Below are 25,290 nucleotides of genomic sequence, written 5' to 3'. Positions count from 1 at the left end.
AGTGTGAAAGTGTGGTGGTATGGTCAAATTATGGTCAAAGAGGACTATTTTACCGTTTGATTAGATATGCTCTTGTTCACTTTGTCATCACTTTTTAGGGCATTTGGGTTCCTGAGGGAGAGAGTGTGAAGATTCCTGTAGCAATTAAAATACTGAATGAGACAACTGGTCCAAAGGCTAATGTGGAGTTTATGGATGTAAGTAATATTAATGTCCCATTACAGTGATATGTATGTATGTTATTGATAGTTTTAAGGAGGAGAGGAATTATTTGTATGCTTCTTCCAATTTACAAGCCAACAACTTCCAAAAGCAACATTTACACACATACACTGCAACTGAATAATAGCAATGGCAATAGCACTTAAACATACTATACTGCTTCATAATGTTTTACAGCACTCTCTAAGTAGTTTACAGAGTCTGCATATCTGGGTCCTCATTTTACTGACCTCAGAAGGAGGGAAGGTTGAGTCAACATTGAGCCCATTAGGATTGAACTTCAAAATTATTGGCAGAATTAGCCTACAATTCTGTATTCTAACTACTAGGGAGCCATTAGGGCTCCTATAAATTAAACATAGACAACCACTAGAGTATCCTGCACCCATATTCTATTGTTTTTTTTTCTTTTATCATTTCCTCATGAATATATCAATTTATATGAATTTGACACTTTTCAATGACCTTAACCACCCAAGGCTCCCACCACATCATGCCAATCATTTGTTCCACAAGGGAGCAGCAGAGACATTCTCTGCAATTGATTGCTTCTTCATTTGATGATCTGTGCAGTGGAATATTAATTTTAGGGATGCCAGCAGGATGTGTTCAGAAAAGTTGGTAACTGTGATAATGCAGCCAAATCTCCACTCATTTTTTAATGTACAAAGCTCTGTTTGTTTTTTATATGCATCACACAACCCATCTGATTGCTAACTCTTCTACTTCCTTAGATTATTCTAAGCACCAACTCAGACTAGAAAACAATTTTCTTCATTATTATCAGGTTATGTCTTCTCGAACACTGCACCACACATAATATAAAGTAGTATACAGTGATACAATTGTCATATTGCTTTATTTTCATTTGTTTTATTTATATCCTATTTCTCCACAAAATATAAATCAGAATAGAGCTGGAGGGGACCTTGAAAGTCTTCTTGTCCAACCCCCTGCTCAAGCAGGAGACTCTATTCCATTTCAGATAGGTGGCTGTCCAGTCTTTTCTTAAAAACCTCCAGTGAGCACCTACAACTTCTGAAGGCAAGCTGTTCCACTGGTTGTTCTCACTCTTAGGAAGTTTCTCCTTAATTCCAGGTTGCTTCTCCCCTTGATTAGTTTCCATTCATTATTTCTTGTCCCGCCCTCTGGTGCTTTGGAAAATAAGTTGACCCTCTCTTCTTTGTGCCAGCCCTTCAAATACTGGAATATTGGTATCATGTCACCCCCTAGTCCTTCTTTCCTCTAGACTTTCCATACCCAATTCCTGCACGTGTTCTTCATATGTTTTTGTCTCCAGGCAGTTGCTCTGACATATAAAATCATCTTAGTTGCTCTTCTTTGCATCTCAACATCTTTTTTGTAATGTGGTGACCAAAACTGGATGCAGGTGTGGTCTTACTAAGGATTTATAAAGTGGTACTTTCACGTGATTTTGATTCTATACTTCTGTTTATACAACCAAGGATTGTATTAGCTTTTTTGGCTGCTGCCACACACTGCTGGCTCATATTTAAGTCATCATCCATTAGGACTCCAAGTTCCCTTTCACAGTTACTGTTTTTGAGCCAGGTTTCTGTATTTGTACCTTTGATATTTCCTGTCTATTTGTAAAACCTTGCTTTTCTCCACATTAAATTTCATTTTGCTGGATAGGGCCCATTGTTCAAGTCTGTCAATATTTTTTTGGATCCTGAGCTTGTCTTCTAGGGGTGTTGGCTATTCTTGCCAGCTTAGTGACATCTGCAAATTTGATGAGTTTCCCTTCTATTCCCTCATCTAAGAAATTTATGAAGATATTGAAGAGTACTCGGCCTAAGACGGAACCTCCCCACTGCTTACTTCCCTCCATGTAGATATAGGACTACTCGTTGAGTACAGTTTGTCAGCCAGTTACAAATCCATCTAGTGATGATGCTGTCTATCCCACATTTTTTTAGTTTACCAAGAAGTAGGTTGTATTCAAGAAGAGTAAATTTAAAATACAACTAAAATAGTAGTAAAACTAAAACTGTATTTGCCTACTGGCAGAAAATAAAAATAAAAATGCAGGGAATGACTGATTAATATATTTTCCACCAAGTTTGCTGGAAAAAACTCACTGCTTCTTTAAGCTAATAGGTAATTTCAAAATGTGACAATTTTTCAATTTCAAAATGTGACAAGAACCATGTATTAATGGATGAAAACTTTGAATGGCTTAGAAATGGCAATAACAATCAATATTTATTAGATAGTAAGCTTAATTAGATTCAGTGTGGGGAGATTGAACAATTCAGATTTATTTGATTCAGATTTCTGAATCAGTTTTTTGAGGCTTTTGCACAATTGATTTGAAGACATTCAGTTTGATTCACCCCAAATCAATCTGATTAAGGTTTCATGCTGCTGACCCTCATTCTGTGTTCCAGCAATTCTGCTTCTTTTTAGAAAGATTAGCCCAGCCACTTTTTTCTGTCTTCTGATGACTTCTAGTTTTGATTACTATGATGAGCATGGTCTCCTTTTGGACACACATTGCTAATTGATACTGGTTGATGGAAATACACTTCAACTAACTTGTTTCTGAATGCAATTCAGCATACTAATATGCCTGGAAATCTTAAATAAGTCAGAATGTGTTTTCTTGAAAGGTTGTCTTCTTGAAAAAGAATTTGTCTATGTTGATGAAAGCAAAGAAAGGATCATGGGTATATCTCTGTGCAATAGCTCTTCTGTGATAAAGTTGCATATTCAGTCAAGGCTGTTCAAGCCACTTTAGAGGTACAGATATAGGCACATATTGGATTGATTATAATTGTACAAACAGAACTCTCCCACAAACTGGCAAAATGAACCCTATATTATTGCCATGTTGTCCCTTGAGCTAGCTTTTGGGGGTAAGAATGGCTCTTGGCTCCTTTTTTAAAAAAAATCTTTGGCTTATGTGTTTTGGATAGTTACTAGTCTCAAATTTAAGGCTGCATATTCTTTTTACTGCAAAGATTTTGAACTCAGCTGTTGCCTTTTGATGGTATGTAGAATGAGTAAGATAGTATATGATGTGGTGAGTGTTTTATTCTAACTCATGCATAAATAAGTATTTTAGCATAACCCATTAGAGTGATGGTACAAAAAATATGCAAGTGGAATGCCTGCTTTCTGTGGAAGACCAAGTGATTAGCACTAGGAGCTTGGCTTTCTCTTCACTCTCTGAATGATGGCAAAAGGAAAAGGAGAGCAAGGAGTGCTTTTTGTAACCAGTTGGGCCCTTAAATGTTGCACGTATAGAGGAGAATAGGCCACAGCAATTTGGTAACTCAACTGTCATTTCACAGCCCTCAAACATTTTCTAATGTACTCATAATGACTATAATGACATAATGCACCTTGTAACTAGATGATGTGGCAGCTCCTTCCTATATTGATCACAACAGGAAACAGTAAAGTGAATAGCAAAGAAAATCCTGAGGTTTGAATGGTGACTTTTTCCCTCTATCCCAGTTCTTTTCATTTTCATTCATCTTTCTTTTGCTTAAACGATAGAAATCTTATTAGAGTTTTATAGGATTGAAACAGGGGTGAAATCTAAAAATTTTGCTACCGGTTCTGTGGGTGGGGCTTAAATAGTGGGCGGGGCTTGGTGGTAAGGTGACTGGGTGGGCGTGGCCAAGTCAATGTCACTTCTTTGCCCTTTTTTAACCTACAAAACACAACACAACACAACTGGCTCACCCACAATGTAAAAGCAGCTGTGCTAGATCCAAAATGGCCCCGCAACAAGCAGGAACCTCACACAGCCACAAAAAGCCCCCCAAAATAACTTTTACACTTTACACACACACAACACAACACAACAGGCTCACCCATAATGTAAAAGCAGCTGTGCTAGACCCAAAATGGCCCCTGCAACAAGCAGGAACCTGACACAGCCACAAAAAGCCCAAAAAACCAACTTTCACACTTTACACACACAAAATTCCACATTCAACTTTGTGAGATTTTGTGTGTTTGTGTAGTTAGAGTGAAACACTACAGAAACACACTAAATCTCAGAAAGCTGCACAAATATTATTTTATTTTAATTTATTTTTATTTTTATATACAAGCAGCTAAATTTAAAACTTCCTAAACTTTAAATGGCTAGGTATAAAAAAAGAACAACTAAAAAAAACCCCAATTAACTATTTTTTAAAAAGTTTAGTTTAGTTTAGTTTATTTGATTTGTATACCACCCTACTCCCAAAGGACTCAGGGCGGTGAACAGCCAACAATAAAATACATAAATACACAAAATTTAAAAAACCCGATAAAATCAAATTAAACTTTTTGGCCCAGACAAATTAAAATACCCCAATAATTTAAAAACAGATTAAAATTTACATATTTAAAAAGGGAAGAGATCAGGCCAAGCCCGCTTGATGGAATAAAAAGGTCTTCACAGCACGGCGGAAGGAGCGCAGATCTGGGATCCTCCTTATCTCCGGGAGGAGCTCATTCCAGATGGTAGGTGCCCCCACAGAGAAGGCTCTCCCCCTAGGGGCCGCCAGTCGACACTGTTTGGCTGACGGCACCCGGAGGAGTCCCTCTCTATGAGAGCGTACTGGCCGGTGGGAGGCTATTGGTGGTAGTAGGCGGTCCTGTAAATAACCAGGCCCTAAGCCATGGAGCGCTTTAAAGGTGGTAACCAAAACCTTGAAGCGCACCCGGAAGACCACCGGGAGCCAGTGCAGCTCGCGCAGGAGAGGTGTTACATGGGAGCGCCATGTCGCTCCCATTACCACCCGCGCGGCCGCACTCTGCGCCAGTTGGAGCCTCCGGGTGCTCCTCAAGGGGAGCCCCATGTAGAGAGCATTACAATAGTCCAGGCGGGAGGTGACGAGGGCATGAGTGACCGTGCGTAACGAGTCCCGATCCAGAAAGGGACGCAACAGGCGAATCAGGCGAACCTGATAAAAAATCCTCCCGGTCACGGCCGTCAAGTGCTCTTCTAAAGACAACCGTGAATCCAGGAGGACGCCCAAGTTGCGAGCCCTCTCCGTGGGGGCCAATGATTCGCCCCCAATAGTCAGTGATGGCGTCAACTGGCTATATCGGGACGTCGGAAACCACAGCCACTCGGTCTTGGATGGGTTGAGCCTGAGCCTGTTCCTCCCCATCCAGATCCGTACGGCCTCCAGGCACCGGGACATCACTTCAAGGGCATCGTTGGGGTGATCCGGGGTGGAGATGTACAGCTGGGTGTCATCAGCGTACTGATGGTACTCCACCCCGAAACCATGGATGATCTCGCCCAGCGGCTTCACATAAATGTTGAACAGGAGAGGTGAGAGGACCGACCCTTGCGGCACCCCACATATGAGGGGCCTCGGGGTCGACCTCTGTCCCCCTATCAACACAGACTGCGACCGGTCAGAGAGAAAGGAGGAGAACCACCGCAACACAGTGCCTCCCACCCCTAACTCTTCCAACCAGTGCAGCATGATACCATGGTCGATGGTATCAAAAGCCGCTGAGAGATCTAACAGGACCAGGACAGAGGAGCACCCCCTGTCCCGAGCCCTCCAGAGATCATCAACCAACGCGACCAATGCCGTTTCCGTGCTGTACCCGGGCCTGAAGCCCGACTGGAACGGATCCAGATACAGATAAAGCTCCCAAAGTGGGGAAAAAACTTACCCAATAGAACAGGGGTCTCCAACCTTGGCAACTTTAAGACTTGTGGACTTCAACTCCCAGAATTCCTCAGCCAGCTTTGCTGAGAGTTGAAGTCCACAAGTCTTAAAGTTGCAGATAGAGCTGCTCACCGATGAGCTTGATTGCAGGCAGTTGCTTGTTGATGCAATGGATTGCAGGTATTACAGCAAGCCAAGCAAAGCAGGCATTGCGACCAGCAGCTAAGGTAAGCAAGCTGGAGGCGGGGGGGGGGGGGGACGGAAGAAAAAAAGAAACTTTTTTTCTTTTAAATAGGTCAGACAATCCAAGCTGAGTTGCCTGATTAGCAGGCAACTCAGCTGGGATCGTCAAAGCTTGGTTCATCAGAGCCATTTAAAAGGAAAAAAAGGCTCTGATGATCGTGCAGCTCAGCTGGGCATGGGGGGCGGGGGCAGGGATTTTTGCTACCGGTTCTCCGAACTGCCCGCTGCCATCGCTACCTACTCGCCCGAGCCGGTCCGAACCGGGAGCATTTCACCCCTGGATTGAAACCCATAAAGTCCCAAAATTTCCTGAACTAGACTTATTGTTACCCTGAGTTAAGTGGCTTCCGCTTTGCATGTGTCAAGAAAGTGGGTGGGAATCTGGATAATTTAATTTGCTCCTACTGTATCTCTATTACCAAGAGGCCTTATGTGGGTTTTCTTTTCTTTTTGCCCCCACCCCCACCCCAGTCAAAATAACTTGAATAGCCTTGGGTACAATGTATCTTGGCTTTGAGGCATCATTTGTTACTCTACTTTAGAGGATAAAATATCTCGGCCATACTTTGAACAAAGAAAATCACAGAGCTCCGCTGTCTAGCAACTTTTTATCTTAACTGTTCTTCAGAGAAGAGAGACTTTACAAAAAAGTCAGCTGAGATTTGAAGCTTGAGACTTGCAAAAATTGTTAAAGGGATATGTCTTGATAATTAGATTGCAAGAACAAAACAACCCTTTATAAGCACATTTCTACTGGTCTGAAATGTAATCATTTTTATGAAGAACCTGACTTGTTTTGCAAAATGTGAGTTTAGAAGGAGCTGGGATTTCTTATAGTTTTTTTCTTTAGCTACTTCAACTTGCTTTGTTTTAATTATTTAGGGAAATGATCAAAATGCAATTAATAGCGAGATATTACATTTCTAATTTAGGGAGAAGGAGAACAGCCCTGAGAAAAGTTTTCTAAAATTGAGAGAACCTGGAGGTTTCTCTGTTCAATTATTTGTATGGTAGTGTTTCTGCAATTTAAGGAATGTGATAAATGAATGTGATAAACTGAAGTGCAAGTACTTACAATCCCATCTCCATAGCCACTTCTTTACATAAATAGATGTAACGATATTATATATTTCGCTATTCTGTTTGCATTGCATATCCATTAAAGCTAGTTTGTGGACTTTTAGTTGTACTAATCTTTGATCCACTGTTGTATCTGCTGAATCACATTGGGGCCTAAACTAATCTACAGTATCTCAAGGACTATTATAGCCATAAAATATATCTGCACATGTGGAAGGTAATACTGGTAGCCCTTGACTTACAATCACAAATGGGACCTGAATTTCCATTGCTAAGTGATGTGGTTGTAAAGTGCAACATCACTTGACCCCTGTCCCCTTACTTAGCAACAACAATCCTGACATTCTCCTTTGCCATTGTTAACTGAATTCCACCAGTCATTAGCCAAGGATCTACCCAATCCAAGCCATTCTGGGCTTGGTTGGTCCTTCCCAGCCCCAGGCCTTGGTAGGGGAACTCCCCCAAACTGCCTGTTTCTGCTCATTTTTGCTGTTACCCCCATCCTTGCACCCTCTCTTGAGGAAAACAAAAAGCCCCAGAACCATGCAACTTTGGCGCTGCTTGCTACACTATGGCTTAGGGACTTCTTGGCATGCTTTAGCTCTGGGGCTGCAAGAAGCCCCTGAACCACAGTGCAGTATGAAGCTGCAACTGCCCCAAGAGGTTCCAGTCCTCCCAGGAAGCTCCAGCAGTGTAGCACAAAGTTGCAGTCACCCTGGGAAGCCCCAGTGGTGTGATGCAAAGCCTCAGCCACTCCAGCAATACAGCACAAAGCCCTAGCTGCCCCAGAAAGCCCCCAGATGCCCTGCATTCCACCACCCCAGCTGCCCTTTGCCATTTTCTTGCTCCCATTTCTGACAAGGTGTGCCTGTGAGGCAGTTGCTGGCTGTGTGAGGCCATTGTCCTCAGGTCTCTCAAGACAAATGGCCTTGGGAAGAAAGCCTCATGTGGCTAGCAGCTGCTTCCTAAAGGGACCAGTTAGGCATGCTTAGTCAGCAGAGGAAGCAAGAAGAGGTCAGCTAGAGCAGCAGTGACCATGGAGTGCAGTGGGCCAAAGGGGAATAAATAGGGGGATATAGGCAAATGGAGATAGTTGAAGCACTCCTGCAATCATAAGTGCAGATGGGCTGCCAAACACCTAATTAGTGATCATGCAACCATAGGGGCATTGCAACAGTCATAACTTTGGGGTCCGATCATAATGGCTGCTAAATGGTTATAATTCAAGAACTACCTGTAATTAGATCTGTATGCTCAGTGGAGGAAGGATGAGACACAAATAAACATTATAGCAGCATGTGGTTCAAAACCTGCCATTTACAGGTGAAACTCGAAAAATTAGAATATCGTGCAAAAGTTCATTTATTTCAGTAATGCAACTTAAAAGGTGAAACTAATATATGAGATAGACTCATTATATGCAAAGCGAGATAGTTCAAGCCTTGATTTGTCATAATTTTGATGATTATGGCTTACAGTTCATGAAAACCCCCAAACTCCTGCCAAGACCATCTGGGTCCAATCTAGATATTAATCGTTGACCACCGGGGGTGAGGTGTTACCCCCTGTGGATAGGGCCCGCAACCTCGGTGTCCTTCTGGATTCATGGTTGTCTCTGGAAGATCATGTAGCGACCGTGACCAGGGGGGCATTTGCCCAGGTCTGCCTTGTGTGTCAGCTGTGCCCTGATTTGGACCAAGATGCCCTACACACCATTACTCATGTGCTGGTCACCTCCCGTCTCGACTACTGCAACGCTCTCTACCTAGGGCTGCCCATGAAAACCACTCGAAGGCTTCAACTGGTGCAGAATGCGGCCGCGCGGGTTGTGATGGGAGTGTCTCGACACTCCCATGTTACACCCCTCCTGCGTGGCCTGCATTGGCTACCAGTTGCCGTTCGGGTGAGGTTCAAGGTGCTGGTTATCACCTATAAAGCCCTTCATGGCTTAGGTCCGGGATATTTGTCGGACCCCCTGCAGCCAGCAACAATCCCCAATTGCCTGGTGCATTCCCACAGACAGGGCCTCCTCAGGATGCCATCGGCCAGACAATGTCGGCTGGCGACCCCCAGGGGGAGAGCTTTCTCTGTGGGCACACCCATCCTTTGGAACCAACTTCCTTTGGAGCTCCGGATGGCCCCTGACCTTCGCTCGTTTCGCCATGATTTGAAGACCTGGTTATTTCGTAGCCTGGACTGATAAGGGGGGGGGGGTGTTTCTTAATAGTTTTTAAACTGATTTTAAACTGTTTTAATTCGGACTTTTAATTTTATATTGCATTAATGTCATTGTGTATTTTACTGTTGTGAGCCGCCCTGAATCCATTGGAGATAGGGCGGCATATAAATCACATTAAACTAAACTAAACTAAACTAAACAATTCACAATCTCAGAAAATTAGAATATTGTGAATATTCTAGGCTCAAAGTGTCCCACTCTAATCAGCTAAGTAAGCCATAACACCTTCAAAGGGTTCCTGAGCCTTTAAATGGTCTCTCAGTCTGGTTCAGTAGACTGAAAGAAAGACTGCTGATCTGACAGTTGTGCAGAAAACCATCATTGACACCCTCCATAAGGAGGGAAAGCCTCAAAAGGTAATTGCAAAAGAAGTTGGATGTTCCCAAAGTGCTGTAACAAAGCACATTAATAGAAAGTTATGTGGAAGGGAAAAGTGTGGAAGAAAAAGGTGAACAAGCAGCAGGGATGACCGCAGCCTGGAGAGGATTGTCAGGAAAAGGCCATTCAAAAGTGTTGAGGACTTTCACAAGGAGTGGACTGAGGCTGGAGTCAGTGCATCAAGAGCCACCACACACAGACGGATCCTGGACATGGGCTTCAAATGTCGTATTCCTCTTGTCAAGCTGCTCCTGAACAACAAACAACATCAGAAGCGTCTTACCTGGGCTAAAGAAAAAAAGAACCGGTCTGTTGCTCAGTGGTCCAAAGTCCTCTTTTTTGATGAGAGCAACTTTTGCATCTCATTTGGAAACCAAGGACCCAGAGTCTGGAGGAAGAATGGAGAGGCACACACTGCAAGATGCTTGAAGTCCAGTGTGAAGTTTCCACAGCCTGTGTTGATTTGGGGAGCCATGTCATCTGCTGGTGTTGGTCCATTGTGCTTCATTAAGTCCAGGGTCAACGCAGCTGTCTACTAGGAGATTTTGGAGCAGTTCATGCTTCCTTCTGCAGACGAGCTTTATGGGGATGCTGACTTCATTTTCCAGCAGGACTTGGCACCTGCCCACACTGCCAAAAGTATCAAAACCTGGTTCAATGACCATGGGATTACTGTGGTTGATTGGCCAGCAAACTCGCCTGACCTGAACCTCATAGAGAATCTATGGGGCATTGCCAAGAGAAAGATGAGAGACATGAGACCGAACAATGCAGAAGAGCTGAAGGCCACTATTGAAGCATCCTGGTCTTCCATAATACCTCAGCAGTGCCACAGCCTGATAGCATCCATGCCACACCACATTGAGGCAGTAATTGATGCAAAAGGGGCCCAAACCAAGTACTGAGTACATATGCATGCTTATACTTTTCAGAGGTCCGATATTGTTCTATGTACAATCCTTGTTTTATTGATTTCATGCAATATTCCAATTTTCTGAGATTGTGAATTTGGGGTTTTCATGAGCTGTAAGCCATAATCATCAAAATTATGACAAATCAAGGCTTGAACTATCTCACTTTGCATGTAATGAGTCTATCTCATATATTAGTTTCACCTTTTAAGTTGCATTACTGAAATAAATGAACTTTTGCACGATATTCTAATTTTTCGAGTTTCACCTGATTGGGGGGGGGATGTACATTTTAATCATTCCTTTACCAAAATCCCTGACAATATAAAAGTAATTCTAAAATGTTGTTTTCTAATATACAGACCCTCGCATGTGTTAAAAGTCTTTTATTAAATTAATGCATGGATCTATATCCAGCAAATCCTTTTGAGTGCTAGATAACTCAAATAGCAACGTAAATGATTCTTTATTGCTTCCTTTATTTTTTCTTGAATTCTGAATAAGTAAAAAGAAAATAACAATTTCAGTAAAATTAAGGTAAGTGCAAGACTGCAGGATCCATTCTAACAAGATAATAGCCTACCAGATAATAAACAATATATACAAAAAGAAAGACATAACTTTATTTAACATAGCATTCTTGGAGAAATCCAAATGGTCTTAAGAAAGCCATAAACACTTTGCTCTTCCAGTCAAACTTAGGGGGTTGAGATGGTGTAATGCTCTCTTTACATTTTTAAAATGTAAATGATGTCAGTGATGTCCCCAGTATATATCTGAATGTGTTTTGAGCTTTCATTTTATTGCATTTTTGATATTTTTCTTTTTCATCTACTTTACCATATATGTATGTCACACAAAGTAGTATATAAATGCACTAAATAAAAATAGAAAAAAATAAGCATCAGATAATGCAGCACACTGGCACAAAGCATACAAATGAACACAGCAACTCTCTTACATTCCTATCAAAAAATATTCTCATATTCACACACAACAAAAAGATGACGTAGAAAGGGCAAGAAAAGTAGACTTATACATTAAGGTCAGTGTAGATAGATAACTTCAAGAAGTGAAAGAGAAAGGCACCAGGAACAGATTTTTCTTTACAAGCGAATGAACTTCAAGTGCTCCTCACAAATAAGGTATCCCCAACCCTTGGACTGCAAGAGCTATTGCTAAGAAAATCTGCTGCCCTTCGCTCCCCTCCAAAACTGCTATAAGAATTGCAGTGAAAACTAGGAGGACCAGAGAAATTTGTGTTGACTTTACCCAAAAGGTTTGAATTTCTCAGTCAGGAGTGCAGAGAACATAAGTAGGCAACTGCCCATAGAGTTGTGTAAGAAATGTAAAATAAGTTCAGTATAACTCTGGAAAATGTGGGAAGAGGATTTTAATGCAAGCAGGTATATGATCAGGTTATTAGGTGCTATCAGCAGAGGGAACTGGCTTCAGTTCTGGATGTAACAAGGAACATTCAGACCTGGCAATGCTATGTGAGATTCTGGAAAGCTTCAGCCAAGTTCTAGCCTACAAATTAAACCTAATAGTCTGAAACTCTTCATTGATTCTTGCTTCAAAAAATAGCTCTTCAAAGAAATGTTAACACTTATGCTATGCTCAACCCTTCTAATTTGTTTTAATACAGAGTAGATCATTTGATTTGAAAGTAGTTAGGAGAATATTGTTTATGATCTATCATCAGAGTGTCAACTCTACATAGTGGAGTACATTCATGATTAGAACGTAAAATAAAGTATTTAAAATATTAGTAAAGCAGAGAAATTAAGCCCCACTATCCAAGTGTCCTTGTAGTAGGTAAAGATAATAAACACCTCTGGATTAAAGCTTAATTCCTGACACATCCATGTTGTTCCCTTGGCAGTGTTATAGAAATAATTTGTCATTGCCTTCTTTCTGGACAGTTTTGAATTCCCAGTCTAGCCTACAGCCCTGATATTCCCTAGTGATTTTATTCCTCTATACACTTAAATGTTTCATTATCTCTCTGAAAATAATTAGGGGCTGCAAGCATAACTCTGCATACATAGACTTCTTTGGGAGTCCCCAGGCTCATTGATATGAAGACAGTTTGACTGATCTGGTTAGCCAATATTGGACCAGAAGCTAATAATAGAAGACACTGCTGCTACGTTTGCTAGGGGAAAGTTAAACTAAAGGTTTGGAGATATGATTTGAAATAATTCTCCCGTATTCAGTTGTTTCCTGATAACAAAGCCTGTAAATTGGGTTGGTTTTGTAAGTAAAATCCAAGTCAGCTTCTTGGTTTCTTCCACTTGTATTCTGGCTCTCTAATATCTCTGGAAAGAAATCTTGCTAACTGGAGATAATGTTTTGTTTAGCAATACATGAAGAAAGAGGAAGAGGGAGTGAGAGAGGTGGATGTCTATCTGTATCCACTCAAACATAAAAATATGGCAATGAATACAATCAGCCAATGGATCCTTTTTTCATCATATTGGAAGTTCAGGAATATGTAATATCCAGGACAATGAAGTTTAATTCTTCCATTATCTATAGGCATAATTTTTATTTAAAATGGCAATACATAATTTATTTATACAAAATACAGAGTCATGCAGAGAAAACATACTTTGTTATGTCAAAATGCAGTAGAAATGACTTCCTGCTGTAGCACTCCTTTTTCCTAGGAACATAGTACTTTGTCCCTATATATTTTCTGGAAGCTCTATGAAAAATCTAGTCCTCATTGTGGATCAGCTCAGAAAAGAAAGATTGATCAATTATCATTCAATACATAGACACTTCAGTACATAGACACTCCCAGTATTCCTGGGAGGAACAGTCTTGTTTACTTGAGGATACCCACTCTTGAAATTGGTGGAGAAAAGGTGTCATGTACTAACTTGTTGGAGCAATCAACTTGTAAAAACCAGAAACTGGATTATCCATTACATTTATCTACTTTTAGATGGGGATGAGAGTGAGGCAGGTCAAACCCATTCTATTTGCCATTTATGAAGGTACTCTGTACTCATGCTGAATCTCAGTCAGTAGATAAATAGACATATTTTAAATAAATTTCTTTTTTAAAACTGTTCTAAAACAGAAACATTAAAATATTACAATGCACTTTGTTCCTAGACTTGGCAGAACTTGAGGTTGAAGTTTGCTAAACTTAAAGCAATGCATGCACAGACCATGATTTAATTCTGTACAAAAGTACAAAACTTCTGCCTGTGGGATCTTCAGTCTCTCCCCTCAAAGCATCTTATACCCTTTCCAGATTTATGGAAAGGGTATAATATCATTCCCTTTCCAGATTTATGGAAGACCATTGTTCGTTTTACCTGAAATAATCAAAGATAGAGGTGGGGCTGGGGAAGAGATGCATGTACCTCCCATTCAGTCACAGTTTTGTTCCATATAACATCAACCTTATGAACTCTCGAGTTTCCTCTTTCCACTACATACATACATACATACATGTGTGTATATTAAAGTGTGCATGTATGTATGTATGTGTATATGCATATACATGCTATATACATACATAAATATATACCCGCATCATACATGCATGCATGCATACACACACACAGAGAGAGAGAGATACACACACACACACACACACATAATGCAAGTATATATTTATGTATGTATATAGCATGTTTATATGTGTATTATGTATGTGTTTGGGTAGATATATACTTTCTTTTGAGAGCAGGCAGCAGAATTTCATTTATGGGCCAATGTGCCCACAGTAAAAAAAATGACAATAAAAGTTATCTTATCTTATTTTATCTTATGTTATCTTATCGTCCGGCCGCCCTGTTTAGGGTGACCCGCTCCCTGCTCCATCCGGGAGTGCGGGAGGATCCCTTGGAAGGCAGGGCGGAGGATTTTGGACAATACCTGTATGACAAAATCGCTCAGATCCAGGGGGATTTGGACTCTGACTGGGTAGATCAGGGCAGAGTGACGAGGAATAGTCTTGAGAATGTTATCTGGGAGGAGTTTGGTGCTGTGACTCCCGATGATGTGGACAGGATTTTGGGGAGACTTAGTGCAGCCACATGTTTACTGGACCCGTGTCCCTCCTGGTTGGTACTGGCTTCCCGGGAGGTTACACGAGGCTGGCTCCAGGGTGTTATCAACGCTTCGCTGAGTGAGGGCCACTTCCCTGCTGCCTTGAAAGAGGCGGTGGTGAGGCCTCTCCTCAAGAAGCCGTCCCTGGATCCGGCAATATTGGCCAACTACTGTCCTGTCTCCAACCTTCGCTTCATGGCGAAGTTTGTTGAGAGTGTGGTCGCGCGACAGTTCCCACAATTCCTGGAGGAAACATCTTATCTAGATCCGTTCCAGTCGGGTTTCAGGTCTGGGCACAGCACGGAAACGGCATTGGTCGCGTTGGTTGATGATCTCTGGAGGGCTCGGGACAGGGGCTGCTCCTCTGTTCTGGTCCTGTTAGATCTCTCAGCGGCTTTTGATACCATCGACCATGGTATCATGCTGCACCGGCTGGAAGAGTTGGGGGTGGGAGGCACCGTGTTGCGGTGGTTCTCCTCCTTTCTCTCCGACTGGTCGCAGCTTATGTTGGCAGGGGGGCAGAGGTCGACCTCGAGGCCTCTCATCTGTGGAGTGCCGCAGGGATCGGTCCTCTCACCCCTTCTGTTCAACATTTATGTGAAGCCGCTGGGCGAGATCATCCGTGGCTTCGGGGTGAGATACCACCAGAACGCTGATGACACCCAGCTGTACATCTCCACCCCAGGCCACCCCAATGATGCCCTTGAAGTGATGTCCCAGTGCCTGGAGGCCTTGCGGATCTGGATGGGGAGGAACAGGCTCAAGCTCAACCCTTCCAAGACTGAGTGGCTGTGGCTCCCGGCATCCCGATATAGTCAGCTGACTCCATCACTGACTATTGGGGGCGAGTCTTTGGCCCCCACAGAAAGGGCTCGCAATCTGGGAGTCCTCCTGGATATGCAGCTGTCCTTGGAGGAACATCTGACAGCTGTAACTAGGGGGACCTTTTGTCAGGTTTGCCTGATTCGCCAGTTGCGGCCCTTTCTTGATCGGGATTCCCTGTGCACAGTCACTCATGCCCTCGTCACCTCTCGCCTTGACTACTGCAACGCTCTCTACATGGGGCTCCCCTTGAAGAGCACCCAGAGGCTCCAACTGGTCCAGAATGCAGCAGCGCGGGTAGTGATGGGAGCAGCATGGCGCTCCCTTGTAACACCGCTCCTGTGCGAGCTGCACTGGCTCCCAGTGGTCTTCCGGGTGCGCTTCAAGGTGTTGGTTATCACCTTTAAAGCGCTCCATGGCATTGGGCCTAGCTATCTTTGAGACCGCCTGCTGCTACCGACGACCTCCCATCGTCCCGTGCGCTCCCACAGAGAGGGCCTCCTCAGGGTGCCATCAGCCAATCAATGTAGGCTGGTGACTCCCAGGGGGAGGGCCTTCTCTGTGGGGGCACCTACCCTCTGGAATCAGTTGCCCCCAGAGATAAGGAGAATCCAAAACCTTAGTGCCTTCCGCCGTGCCCTTAAAACCCACTTTTTCCAGCAAGCCGGGCTGGCTTAAGAAGAAATTTTAAATGTTTTAATTGGTTTGTATTTTTAATTTTGGGCCAAATTTATATATATTTTAATTGTTTTTAATATTTGTATTTCATGTTTTTTAATTCTGGCTGTACACCGCCCTGAGTCCTCAGGGAGAAGGGCGGTATATAAATTCAAAAATAAATAAATAAATAAATAAATAAATAAATAAATAAATAAATAAATAAATAAATAAATAAATAAATCTCACCTCACCTCACCTCACCTCTTACTTTATAACCTATAACTTACCTTACCTTACCTTATAACTTATAACTAATATGCATTCAGTCTCCTTCTGCCATTTGTCAGAAATGGTGTAGAGTCTCCTGCTTGGGCAGGGGTTGGACTAGATGACTTACAAGGTCCCTTCCAACTCTGATAATCTGTTAATGGTCAGCATACTCACTCTCACATCATAGAATAGAATAGACTAGACTAGACTAGACTAGACTAGACTAGACTAGAATAGAATAGAATAGAATAGAATAGAATAGAATAGAATAGAATAGAATAGAATAGAATAGAATAGAATAGAATTTTATTGGCCAAGTGTGATTGGACACACAAGGAATTTGTCTTGGTGCATATGTGTCAGAGATATTTTTCTCCAATGTAACTGCAGGTTTTGCTTATATTTTTCAGTAATTCCGATTCTTAAAACTACTGAAGCTAAATTTTCTTGTTTATTCCCCGCAAATTCAGTGTTTGTCTTTTTTTAAAAAAATTAAAATAAAATATTAATATTAAATAAAATTAGAGCTGTTATTATCAAACAACAAGATTCCACTTTTGTAAATAATGAAAGAAGGAAAGAGAAAGAAGCACTGAATTTTAAAGCAATATTTGCTATCTAGAACTGTGCAATTAATACCAATACTTTTAATACTGTAAGGAATTAATAGTCTGTATCAAAGAATTTACTATTATTCAAGAATTTTCTCTTCATGCTTCTAGCTTTTTTGGCAATTTAAAATAGACATTTTGGCATTTCAATTTCTAAATGGTAATAGATTTGCCAGGCTATTTATTTATAATTTATTATAAATAAATTCTTTATGGGATCCATATTAATAATACAAGGTATTATTATTTGTGATGATTCAAGATTAACAGTCAATCAGTACATGCTTGACAAGCAGAGCTGGCTACATATTGAAGCCAAGGAAAATATGTTGAAGAAGGAGAGCCCAGTAGCAAAAAACAAAAAAGAATTATGTAACCATTTTTGCAACTAACAAATAAAAGGTTTTCATCGGCTGCACCTCATTTCACTCCCAAAGGACTCAGGGCAGTGAACAGCCAAAAGATAAAACACACATAATACAAAATTTAAAAAACAATGTAAAAGCACATTAAATAATTTGGCCCATACAGATTAAAAGACCCCTATTGTTTTAAAACAAATTTAAAATTAACAATTAAAAGGAAGTTAGGCCAGGCCAGCCTGTTGAAATAAAAAGGTCTTGAGGGCATGGTGGAAAGTGCGTAAATCCGGGATCCTCTGTATCTCCGGGGGGAGCTATTTCCAAATGGCAGGTGCCCCCACAGAGAAGGCTCTCCCCCTGGGGGCCACCAGTTGACACTGTTTGACCGACGGCACCCTGAGGAGCCCCTCTCTATGGGAGTGTACTGGCCGGTGAGAGGCTACTGGTGGCAGAAGGCGGTCTCGTAAGTACCCAGGTCCTAAGCCATGGAGCACTCTAAAGGTGGTAACCAAGACCTTGAAGCGCACCCAGAAGACCACCGGGAGCCAGTGCAGCTCACGCAGGAGAGGTGTTACATGGGAGCGCCATGTCGCTCCCATAACTACCCGCGCGGCCGCATTCTGGACCAGTTGGAGCCTCCAGGTGCTCCTCAAGGGGAGCCCCATGTAGATAGCATTACAGTAGTCCAGAAGCCATTACAGTTGCCTGAAATCATTTGCTGTATGAGAATGCAGCTGTCTCTCACTCAGTGGTGCTGTTAAAATCTTATTTTTCCAAAACAGTCGCTTTAAAGTCTGCCATAGAATATCCTGGGAGATTGAAATATTATTTTGCCCTTTTTTTGACTCTTGATGTCAGATCTGTATGTGTCCATTAATTCTTTTGTGCAAATGGGTATATTTGTATTTCCAACTAAGTAATTTTTAAAACATTATTTTCTGGGGAGGGGACTCTCCCCCCCCACAAAAAAAAAACTTCTTTAGGATTACTCTTTATCTGATGAACTATGATAGCATGATAATACCTCTGAGTTAAGTGACTTGGAAGTCAGGAGCCAAACATAGAAGCCATGAAAAAAAGAATAGCGTGCAATTAATCATCCCGGTTTCAGTGTGCTGAAGAGCCAAGAGTTTAGAAATTTAGAGGTTTAGACAGATTAGGTTAAGGACATCAGACAGATTTTTGCCATTGTAAATTAGATCAAGTGCTAATGCACAGGCAGAAGAAAGGTCTTAGGAAATCTGATTCCTCATTCTTTATCATTATGTAAAAACAGCCTGAAATTTGGATACCTGTCAGATCTATTCTCATGCTGAACAAATGAACAAACAGAATCCCCGACAGGAGGCGAATCCTATCACATCCTATTTCATATACAATATACTTCTGTATTTACAGGCCCTAAATAATGATAAATGAAAATGAAATAGATGAAACGTTCCCAACGCTCTGAGTTAGATAAATGTCATCCAAAACTGAATCCACTATTTTCAAGAATATTTAACAATGCTTTTTCTATTCATGTTTTTAAAAATAACAATCCTCTCCTTGCAAAAATATTAACCATAAAAACCATCTTCTTCAGGCATCCTGATAGTCAGAATGTAAAAAAAGATTCCTTAATGTTCTATGTACTCCTTTTGGAAAAGAACTTCAATGAAGTTCCCTGTGACAATGTCAGCTTTTCAAGATAGTCCAGACAAGAAGCACCAACCATCAATACTAATACTATCTTTATTTTAAGGTTATAGTAACAGAATCTTGCAAAACTGAAAGTGTTATCTCCACCGTTATTTTTACCGTCCAAGAAACTTTTTGTCACACCCCCATTGCTTCTGTGGACTAAGCTACTGCTTATCTGACAATTACCTAATCTAGTCTGTGGTCTGTCCTCCTCCTCCTCAAAGGACATTCTCACAGATCATTATACATAGGAAAACTATTTATATATTTTGGTTGAGAGTATTAGTGACTCACAATATAGAAAACCTGCAAAAAAAAAAAAATAGTAGACCAATCAATAAAAAAAGACTGAGACAGAAGAGAAACAACCACTGAAAACTATCTTCTCCTACCTCTGATGCTAGTATCCAGGGATGCTGTTATCAATAGTACTTAGAGCCAGGAAAGTCCATAATTGAGTCATAAATCCCTTGTTAAAGAAGGTAGAAAAGTTTTTAAACAAAATATTTCAGATGCTGATAGCTGCATTTCAGCTATGTACAAGTTGTCCTCTGCTTACAACCACAATTGACAAATATCCACTGTTAAACTGGTCAGTTGTTAAGTGAATTGTATTTGCAATTTAGGAAACAAGAGGTTATAAGTTATATGTTCATCAACATGTATTAGATATGAGGTATGATACTACATTATACCACATTATTATAGTATAAATACCACATTAGGAGGAATATAAAAGGAAAACTCATAAGAAGCCTTTTCAGCTTCTGAAGAGCATCAGTTGATACTTATACTAGACCCCTTCAGCAAATACTTCACATCATAGTTTTTTGAATACTAGTATGCCATGGTAAACTAACTTAGCAATCTTTGATATGATTTTTGTCAGTTTTAACATGTAATAAAATTGAGTTGCAGTAAAATGATTTTTTACTTGAAAGAATATTTGAGGAATATAAATCTGCATTTAAAATCCAAGAGAAAATTAGATACAAACATGGACATGATGGGAATATTGTGCAAGCAGGATTCCAAATGCTATGACAACTGCAGTGGCATCCAGCTGAAAATAAAATTCCACAGCACACCTTCCCTATCCATTTAAAAATTGTTGGCACAGGGAGCAACAGAAGGGATGAAATTTCTGCTAATTGTACAATTATATAGCCAAATGTAACTGGCTAGCATAAAATGTTTGAATTTACTTTGGAAATAATTCTGAAAAGGTCCATCAAGTATATGGAAGCCAAAAGAAGCCATATCTGCAACTATTTCACTCAAGACTTTTTCTAACTTTATATATCAGCCTCATGATTCAGAAACCTGCTACATCAGGGATCCACAACCCCTGGTCTGTGGACTGGCACCGGTCTGCAGCATGCCAGAAACCAAACTGCTCAAACAAGAGAAGCCCTATTCTTGGGATGCAGGCAGCACATGAAACCATGTCCCCTCCGGTCCATAGAAAAACCTCTCTCCCTGGTGCTCAAAAGGTCACTGTGCTACATGATGAGAAAAAGTGCAACTGCTTTAAAGGGTCTCAGACAAGTGCTATGTTTAAGCTCCACTGTGCTTCAAAGCAATCTTCCTAAATTATTTTTCAAGGTGCTATACTACTTTATTTTGATTGATTCAGATTTGAAAGGTAGATGTGTCCTAATCAAAAACTATGTGTAACCACATAGAGAGACACTGCTAGATCATGGATCAAGCAGAAAGCAAGGAAATGAAAAAGACAGGCGACTCAATCTGCCTGAATAAGAAAATCTGCAGTCCTTGTCTATGTTAAATTTTAAACTATGCAGCGCAGAGTAGGGCAGTACAGGTTGTCCTCAATTTACCACAGTTCATTTAGTGACCATTCAAAGTTACAATGGCACTGAAAAGTGAATTATGACCGTTTTTCACACTTACAACTATTGCAGCATCCTAGTGCTCACGTGATCAAAATTCAGGACTACCTCTATTACAGGAGACATTGCAGCAGACAGGAAGGGGAAAACAGAAGAGTTGGAGGAGAGGGAGATAGATTAAATACAGAACTATGAAAGCGCTATCCTAAAACTTATGTAATTAGGGATTCTAAGTTCCAACTTAGCTCTGGAATCTGTGTCCAGAACTCTCTAAGAAAGAATAAAACAACTAATGATGGAAGATGAAATAAACATGCATCATTTCAATCTTGCTGTTCTTTAGCTGCCAAATATTAGTGCATATGATCTGTACAAGATCTCTCTGGTGGCTTTCATATTCTCAGATGACACATTCTAAAATACACCCTAGAATATGCTTTCATATTCTAAATTGCTATCAAACTGGACAAGGGAAAAGATCTGTGGGAAGACGGGACTTCCGGTCGGCGAGCTACAGCGACATGGTGCTGAGTGAGTGATCACCACTCCTCAACACCGTTTGTCACAGCGTTTTGGGGATCCCTTCGGGGGCGCGGGTCCTGGAGAGCCCCGCGGACAATAGAGAGAGCCGGGTGAGCGAGAAAGCGAAGCGCAAACGCCTCTCGCAAAACCGGGCAGCTCTGACAAACCGACGCATGTGAAGTCAGCCTTTCAATGGCTGACCCGAAGCTGTGGTAGCTGACAACTAGATGGGAAGCAAGGAAGATCGGAGGCTGCAGTGCTGAGGTTAAAACGTGTCCTCCCTGTGCACATGAGATTGAACATCAGGAAGGGGCCGGCGGAGTCGGGCGAGAAGGGCTCGAACGGAGAAGAGCGGCGACGGAGATCGGAGAATAACTGAAAGACCACAGAGCTCGACAAGCCGGTGCAGAAAGCAAGAAGCTGAGGACGTTAAACTATTTGCGCAAGAAGAGGATCGGTGGATATAGGGAGAAAGGAAACCAAAAGAAGCCAGAATAACTTTTTTTTACCATTTGCCGGTGAAAGCAAAAAGGTGAACGAAGTCGGAGATTGGACTCTATCCAACTATGCCAGAGAACAGGAAGTGCAGCCATTGAAGAAGCCTGACAGAGCAAATTGAAAAGGACTGTCATAGAGACAATCTAGCCTCGAGGCTTACCATAGAGTTTTGACAGTTTTGACAGTGGCAAAGTAAACGTGGAAAGAAGAAAGGGTTGGAGGAGACCGGTGGCTGAGTGAGAAAGAATATCACCCCTTTGGAAAAATATTACTTGTCCCCAACTGAAATTTTGGATATTTTCTCCCTCTTTCTCTTTTTCTCCCTCCCCTTCTGAAATTCTTCTTTTAAATATTTTGACCTTCTGCATAAGAACATTGTTATTAATAAGAATAGTAAATTTTTATATTAATTAATTAATTAAGCCCTGACCTTTGCCTATAACATAAGATATATTTTTATAGAACTCATTAGATTTATATACATTTAATTGACTATTTCATTGTATCTAACTATATTTAATTGTATTTAACTATATTTATTTACATCTATTTGTACTGATACTATTCTCATATATTGACTTATTGACATATGGTTATATTAGAATTACATTACCCACATATATTAATTTATTGGTAAACAGTTATATAGGAATTTGAATTAGAAATCTTTTTAAGCAGTAAATTAGTCATAGGAACTTTAGTTATAGATAATAGATGTTCCTAGGAGCTATTGTGTTATTGTGATTTAAATTATTAGGACTTGAATTAATTATTAAAAAGTAGAGATAAATTCTTACTAATTACTATTTAATAGATCAATTAATTTTAAATCAAGTACAAACCATAAATCCAATTCATCTTTCTTACTTATAATATTGATTGGATGTGATATAGATTGATAAACTGATATTGATTGACAAGGGTATTTAAGACATTGATCGGAAGTGATACAGATTGATAATTTGACATTGATTGATAAATAACTTTTCTCCATATTCTGGGAAAGTATAAAAGGAGGTGACAGCCAGTGTATGAAAATTTGGAGAAATATTGAAAAAATAATTAGAGAACAAAAAACAATTTTGAAAGAAATGACGAGCATGTCATCAACGATCCTGAAAACAGGAAAAAAGACCCCCTCAAATCCCACTATATCCTTGACCTCCCCGGCTACCCAAAAGTCAACAGAAGGACTACCAAAAACAGACAAGGCCATAGCAACACCAACATTACTAACAGTGCAGTCAACATTAACATTAATCCAAGAAACAATGATGGCCATGCAGGAAAAAATGTCTACAAATCACACCGAACTAAAAACAGACATCCACCTACTGGACCAGAAGATGAATGAGATTCAAGTCTCAATTTCCAACAACGAACAAAGGATCCAGAAGGCGGAGCAAAAAATAGAACAAAATGAGAAGAAACTGGACTTGGTAGATCAGACGTTGACAATGCAAAACAAGGAATTAGAAGATTCGTTAATACAATTAGAAATGGACAGGGCGTCGTTCTTCTTGCGCTTCCAAAATGTGGAAGAAGATAAAGAGGAGGATCTGGGAGAGAAGATGGCGGAACTAATCGCAGAAGTACTCCAACAAGATAAACGTGAGATCATTAGAGAACTGGACGACGTCTATAGAGTCCAAACAAATTACGCGAGGAGGAACAGGCTCCCCAGAGAAGTCCACATTAGGTTCGCAAGGAAAAAAGTAAAAGATACCCTATACAGCATGGCAAGGGACGGACAAATAACATATAGAGGAAAAGAAGTGATAATATTAAAACAGATCCCAAGAAGAGTGAGGGAGGTGAGAAAAGATTATAGATTTTTGGCTGTGCAATTGAACAAAAGAAATATATTATTTAGATGGCTCCTGCCAGAGGGGATGTTAATCACCTGGCAGGGGAGAAAAATAAAAATAGATAGCTTGAGCACAGCACAAGATTTTCTTGATCAGTTAAAGGGTGCTGAAGAAGAACAAAGTAGCAAGGAGGAAATAGAGGCGACAAACTTAGAAGAGGAAGGAACCGCGGAGGAGAAGACCGAAGAAGGAGCTAAGGAAAAAAAAACAAGACCAGTAAGAGCCGTAAGACTAAACAAGAACTAAGACCGAGCAAGGAAAATAGGAATGAATGATTTGAAATTAATCTCAGTAAATGTTAACGGATTAAACGACAGTAAAAAGAGGAAATTAATACTTACAAAATTAGCAAAACACAATTTGGATATAATCTGCTTACAGGAGGTCCACATAAAAAAGGATGAGGGTAAATGTCTGGAGTATAAAAAATATGGTAAATTATTTACATCATTAGCAGGAAAAAGAAAGAGAGGGGTAGCAATTTATGTTAAAAAAGGAATTGACGCAGAATTGAAATATAATGATACAAAGGGAAGAACCCTCATGGTTGAAGTTACGAGAGAAAACACTAAAATGTTACTAGTGGGCATTTACGCCCCAAATAAAAAACAAGGAGAATATTTTCAAAAGCTTCGTGAACAACTAGGGAAAATGGAATATAACAAAATTTGCATGATAGGCGATTTCAATGGAATCGTAGACCCAGACAACGATCACAAAAGTAATAAAAGGAACAAAAATAAAAGGATGACTTTACCAAAAGCCTTTTTCGACTTGGTGGAGGAGATGAACTTAATTGATATATGGCGAACTTTACACCCAAGCGAAAGACAATACACATTCTATTCCAATCCGCAACAGTCATGGTCGAGAATAGATATGGTCTGGGTTACCAGGACGTTGGGGTTAGAAATAGAGACGGTAGAAATCAGCCCAAACATATGGGCAGACCACAATCCCCTGGAAATAAAATGGAGAAACACAAAGAGAAAGAAACAACTGAGATGGAGGCTTAATGCAAAACTACTATGTGACAAAGAGTGTGTGGAAAAATTGAAAGGAGAATTAAAGACTTTCTTTACAGAAAATGAGAACCAAGGGACACCCCGTGAAATAATATGGGACACAATGAAGGCCTACCTAAGAGGAGTAATAATATCCTACTCTGCATACAAAAATAAATTAAAAAGGAAATCCCGGGAAGATCTTATTAAACATCTGGATGAAGCAGAAAAGAAACTCCAAAAAATACCTGGAGATACTGTAGCAAAAGAAAATTGGCTGGTGTCGAGACATAAATTAAACATCCTAGATCAAGAGGAGCTAGCTCAAAAAATAAAAAG

At 40.6% G+C, this 25,290-nt stretch overlaps 1 protein-coding gene across 4 annotated transcripts in view; it reads left to right on the top strand.

Moving 5' to 3' along the window:
- The window catches only part of ERBB4 (erb-b2 receptor tyrosine kinase 4), a 1,174,706-nt gene that overhangs the window by 960,134 nt on the left and 189,282 nt on the right, over positions 1 to 25,290 (top strand). For all 4 annotated transcript variants that reach the window (XM_060688174.2, XM_034433703.3, XM_060688175.2 and 1 more), the window contains exon 19: positions 99 to 197. In XM_060688174.2, the coding sequence (XP_060544157.2) occupies positions 99 to 197 (99 nt within the window). The remainder of the gene's footprint in view (positions 1 to 98; positions 198 to 25,290) is intronic.

The sequence above is a fragment of the Pantherophis guttatus genome, chromosome 1 (assembly GCF_059756535.1).
Source record: "Pantherophis guttatus breed Tessera chromosome 1, ASM5975653v1, whole genome shotgun sequence".
NCBI lineage: Eukaryota > Metazoa > Chordata > Lepidosauria > Squamata > Colubridae > Pantherophis > Pantherophis guttatus.
This window is presented reverse-complemented; position numbering and strand designations above follow the sequence as displayed.